The sequence below is a fragment of the Diaphorina citri genome, unplaced genomic scaffold, assembly GCF_000475195.1.
Source record: "Diaphorina citri unplaced genomic scaffold, Diaci psyllid genome assembly version 1.1 scaffold182, whole genome shotgun sequence".
Taxonomy (NCBI): domain Eukaryota; kingdom Metazoa; phylum Arthropoda; class Insecta; order Hemiptera; family Psyllidae; genus Diaphorina; species Diaphorina citri.
In genome coordinates this window covers 178071-183967 of record NW_007377619.1, presented here as the reverse complement: position 1 = coordinate 183967, position 5897 = coordinate 178071, and the positions used below count along the sequence as shown (strand labels likewise).

General features: G+C 37.3%; 1 protein-coding gene across 1 annotated transcript in view; it reads right to left on the bottom strand.

The window, feature by feature from the left end:
* Window positions 1-5897, bottom strand: part of LOC108251935 (probable GPI-anchored adhesin-like protein PGA55) — an 81684-nt gene that overhangs the window by 589 nt on the left and 75198 nt on the right. Inside the window, exon 7 of the mRNA XM_026820891.1 lies at window positions 3440-3684. Coding sequence (XP_026676692.1) covers window positions 3440-3684 — 245 coding nt within the window. The remainder of the gene's footprint in view (window positions 1-3439; window positions 3685-5897) is intronic.

The window sequence follows — 5897 nt, the reverse complement described above, 5'->3', positions numbered from 1 at the left end:
TGTAAAAAGTTGGGAAAAATCCGAATCTGAGGTCAAAACTCCGAAAAAATAACTGTAAAAGGTCGAAAATTCAATTTTTATAATGAAAAAGTTTAAAGATTTGTGACGTCAGACTTAACGCAGTTGCTATTTTTGTCCGCTAGGTAGCGCCACTATGCAAGCGCGCTAGCGGAGGAGCAGAAAGAACTGCGCAGAAACGTATGCGCACAAACACATTAATGCGTTGCCTGCAAGGGAGCTTTGCTCGGGACATTTGATGTGACGTCATCGCCTACGGGAGCGTATGCCGTGACGTCAAACTTCACGATTTACCTGTATTTTTTAAATCGATTTATCTCGGTATCTAGAAGTCGTAGAAGAAAAAGAAAATTTCCGTTGGTCCACATTTTTCGTGCTCTATGACTTTGAAACATCACACAAGTAAGCGCAACTGATCTATTGGGAAAATATTATTAATAAAAGGTCGATTCCTACGTAAAAAGTTGTGAGAAATCCAAATCTGAAGTCAAAACTCCGAAAAAGTAACTTTAGAAGGTCGAAAATTCAATTTTTAATTGCCGTTTCAATTAAAAAGTTCATAGAGTTGTGACGTCAGACTTAATGTCAAAATGCGCAGAAACGCTTGCGCACAAACAAACGAAGCGTGAGTCATGAATTATGACTTCATCGCCTACGGGAGCATATGTCGTGACGTCAAACTTTACGATTTATCGGTATTATTTAAATCGATTTATCTCGGTATCTAGAAGTCGTAGAAGAAAAAGAAAAATTTCGTTGGTCCTCATTTTTCCTGCTCTATGACTTTGAAACATCACACAAGTAAGCGCAACTGATCTATTGGGAAAATATTATTAATAAAAGGTCGATTCCTACGTAAAAAGTTGTGAGAAATCCAAATCTGAAGTCAAAACTCCGAAAAAGTAACTTTAGAAGGTCGAAAATTCAATTTTTAATTGCCGTTTCAATTAAAAAGTTCATAGAGTTGTGACGTCAGACTTAATGTCAAAATGCGCAGAAACGCTTGCGCACAAACAAACGAAGCGGGAGTCATGAGTTATGACGTCATCGCCTACGGGAGCATATGTCGTGACGTCAAACTTTACGATTTATCGGTATTATTTAAATCGATTTATCTCGGTATCTAGAAGTCGTAGAAGAAAAAGAAAAATTCCGTTGGTCCTCATTTTTCCTGCTCTATGACTTTGAAACATCACACAAGTAAGCGCAACTGATCTATATAATTAGACTTCTCACATAAATCTAATGTCAAAGCATGGAACAAAAGTTACATACCCCGTATGTACAAGTAGGTATGTACCTATGTACAAACATGATTGATTGCATGATTAGCATGTGAAATTAGTGTCGGTACCTACATGCTATCTTTTGAAGTTGCTCAATTAGATTTGCGGTAGTAAATAAAGAAATACAGTTCTTAATGTCCTTATAGGTAAAGATCTTCATTCACATATTTATTTTTTTTTTTGTCTATCTGCTACCTTTCGCTATGATTAGCATGTGAAATTAGTGTCGGTACCTACATGCTATCTTTTGAAGTTGCTCAATTAGATTTGCGGTAGTAAATAAAGAAATACCAGTTCTTAATGTCCTTATAGGTAAAGATCTTCATTCACATATTTATTTTTTTTTTTTTTGTCTATCTGCTACCTTTCGCTCTCTACAGCAAAGTTCACGATTTACCGGTATTTTTTAAATCGATTTATCTCGGGATCTAGAAGACGTAGAAGAAAAAGAAAAATTCCGTTAGTCCTCATTTTTCCTGCTCTATGACTTAGATACATCACCCAAGTAAACGCAACTGATCTATTCTCGCAAGGGGCTGATTTTATACTAAACAGGTAAGGTTTCGTTCTCGGAACGGCTGGGTTTCTATGTCTTCTTTCTTTTCGATTTCGCGACGATAAGACCTTAGCAGTTACAGTTCCCTCTATCGAAGAACTCCGAGACCTTCGGTGTGCAAGCCTAGTGTGATACCCTCTCAGAAATAATGGAGGTTTTTTTTTTGAGACGAAGAAAAAGAAAAATTCCGTTGGTCCTCATTTTTCCTGCTCTATGACTTTGAAACATCACACAAGTAAGCGCAACTGATCTATTTATCGAATCTCTGTATAGGTTAGGTTGAAAGCTCACTTTGGTTATGAAATGGATAGTGAGGTAGCTACTAAGTTTAAAGGATCAAAATCCAAGAGTTCATTTATTTATTATTTTTTAGACTTCTTTAAAGTTTAGGATCCCTAGTTTGGTAAGAAATGGGGTTATTGTTGGAAAATAGAGGGCCCAAATTATTTTCATAAATTTAGACTGGGGTTGACAATAAACAGTAAGCCATTAGGGACACGCTAAACAACATTATACCGTTCTGGTGCTTTTATCATCCCCATTTGTACAATTTCCATCAAGCTTAAAGGTATAACTTACAATATTCTCTCACGCTATGAAATTATGGCTCACGCTCATATTAATTTTAATTGTAGCTGAAGGGTCCGCGGGGAAAAAGATGGTGTTCTTTTCGTCCTCAAGTCCTGTGTGGATTTATACTTAACAAACTGTTACAGATACCTCCTTACAACTTGCTAATCACTTGGGGGAAACTTCTTTTCCTGTGGCCTCTTCAGCTGAGTTGTGCTCTTGCTTTCCTAATCCTTCTCGTCCTATCTTTCTTGGGGGAAACTTCTTTTCCTGTGGCCTCTTCAGCTGAGTTGTGCTCTTGCTTTCCTTCTCGTCCTATCTTTCCTCCTCAGCTTTCCTGGTTCGACTCATTTCTAATGTTCTAATCCTATTATCCCGGTAATACCCTCGTGTTTCTAATTACCTGTATTCCTGTTTATCCCCTGTGTTTAATATGTATTTTCCTTTCCCAATCTCTAATCCCCCCCTTTCCCAAGCCCTAATCCGCCCTTCGTTTTCTCCCATATTCATGTAGTCAGTAGTGTCAGACACAATTTACTGAGTGTTACAGTTGTATACGGAAGATAAAACCCCTAATGTCGGTAGCAATTTGTCTCACGCTTTTATTTCCCACCCTCTATCACCCTTGTTCTGCCTCTTTCGTATCGACTGCCTTCTCCATGGCTATCCCTCCCACCCTTTTCCCCTTTATTCCATCCCTACCTATGTGATATATGTCCTGTTTTGTTACCTATATTTCCTGCCTACACAATGTCTAGGACCAGCGCTCTATGTACTATGTACCTGCCCATGTGCTTTAGATGGGTGTATTCACCCATGTACAAATGTAATTCTATCCCATTTTATTCTATTCAACTTACCTCGTTTCAGAATAGGTTTAATACAATTATGCGCCGGCGAACCCCAATTCAAATCCAGATTTCTTTCTTCCAGAGACTTCCGTTTCAATATGGATAATGTTCCCAAAATAGAAGCGGAAAGGGCCAATAACACTTCCTTGAGGTCTTACCTTTAACAGCTACATCCCCACCCATAGCAGTCAAGTACTCCCCATTCATTGGCTCCGACCCTCCAGTCACTGGTTCACCTGAGATAACCTCCACTGATTGGGTAGACTCTAGTTGATATGAGGATTTTAGTTGACATGATAATGATTGAGTCAAATGCTTTTCCGGACATGGTGGTGTACTTTTAGTGGACGTTGGAGTACAGGGGACAGAAGTGGAACCAAGGTTACCTGAGTTGACATCTTGTCTGGAGAACAAATAGGAGATGAACGAGAATGAAAACATGTTGTATGCACCAGGTGTGAAGCAGGTGAACCACCTGTTTTGCTGTCTGCCAAAACCCACTATAAGGCTCAGGGTAGGTATTATTTAAAGGGAACTTTTCAGAATCCAATTTTATGCGTATTTTAAATCTGGGTAAGGGAAAGTATGCAATTATATCACTGCTACCTTTGTTTACATCGAATTAATGGGAAATAAAAACATTAATAAAAATATAAGGCAATTAAAAATCTTTGTTACAAGAGAGAAAAAATTTACGTGGAAATAATTGACACTCGCGAAAAAAAAAAGAAAATCACTTGTTGATCACTCATCAAATTCACATGCGGAATGATCAGTTTGCAAGCAACAGGTTTTTTTTTTCACGGTAAGTCAAGTTGGAAGCAGGTTTAGGTGGCTATGAAAATTACGAATAGTAATTTTACTATACGAATAGTAATAGTAATACGAATAGTAATTTACGAATAGTAATTTTAGCTATTTAATTTTTACCCTCATCGGATACATTAGTACATCCTCAATACAACATTCTCGTATATTTAAAACTTTATTGAAATTGAAAATTCGCATCAATCCTTTTTTCTGGGGTGAAATTAAGCCTACTATCGCCAGCCTAGATAGCTTGGAAGTTCGCGTCTGCCTTGTAAGCGCAAGGCCGCGGGTTCAATTCCTGCCCGGGGCGGATTCTATCCTGAACGGATAAGGTTTGTTTCCGGAACAGCTGGCTTTCTCCTATCATGTCTTCCTTCTCTCTTCGATTTCGGGACGATAAGACCTTAACAGTTACAGTTCCCTCTATCAAACTTCAAATTATTTGTAAAAGATTATTATTGAGTGTTCTAGCTTCTTTCTTCGATATCCTAGGTTTATGGACCCCCATTATTATGTCCCTTAAGTTTTTGGTCCAAAGTGCGTGGATTCAGAAGAAAGAGTGGGACAATGAACTTGACTCAAAGGATAAAGAGAAGTTTTTGGAAATAGTAGATAGCATGAACTTTGTTAGTAATATACCCGTAGCTAGATATTTCGATGTTCACAATAATCACGATGACCGCGTGAGAAATGTAGACCTTAGGATTTCCAATGGACGGATTACAACTCGTCCTATTTCCATGTTGTACCCCCTGGAAATCTGATTCCCTATTTTGACATTACCTCCGTAGCTAGATATTTCGATGTTCACAATAATCACGATGACCGTGTGAGAAATGTAGACCTTAGGATTTCCAATGGACGGATTATAACCCGTCCTATTTCCATGTTGTACCCCCTGGAAATCTGATTCCTATTTTGACATTACCCGATTTCGACTAGTACCTTCAAATTGTCTAATTATTCTTGTTTACAGGTGTTTTTTTGGAGGTACGAGATTTATTGTAAATATTGAGTTTGATTGAAGTTCATTTTTTCTTGTTTGTTAATTATTCTTTATTTTTCAGCCTTTTAGTTATTGAGATTTGACCAGAACAGATAAAGTTCTAGGTACCTACCTAAGATTTTGTTGTTTCTTTATTTGTTCATTGTAATTTATTATTGAGTTTGTGCAGAACGGATAAAGTTCTATTAATTTGTTCCTATAGTTTTGTTTCTTAAATGGTTATTGTTACTTAGAAGGTTTAGTCAGTTTGAAATTGTAATTTGTCATTTATTAATTGAGAATATTTATGAAATTATGACAATGTTTTTTTGTAGATAGGACATTTAGGACTGACATGTATTAGAGATTATTGTTTTTTGAATGTTTGAAAGTTTCAGTCAGGTACACCATATTGTTCATTGTATTAGTCAGGTATCTTACTGTTATTGTAACCTTATTTAGTCCTTTATCAGGGCCCATTTTTTCTTTTTTGGGCCGCCAATGTCGCGAAAATCGCGAATTAAGAAAGTAGTTCAGATACGTGAAAAGGAAGAAAGGTAGGATGAGAGAAGAGTGGGAGAGGAGAAAGTTTTCGAGATGCGGGAAGCAGGGAAGAGAAGGAATGTAAGATTAGTCACTAGGAAGTAGCCATAGAGTCGTGATAGAGCGATCAAGCCTTTGAAGGAAATTTTAGTTTTGTATTCAGTTATAGTTTTTTGTGAGATCCAAAGTTAGAGAAGAGGGTGATATAGCAAGGGGGATCTCATAGAAGGGTGTAATTATACAAGTGAAGGGTTTATAGTTGAAAGCAGTAGTGAGAA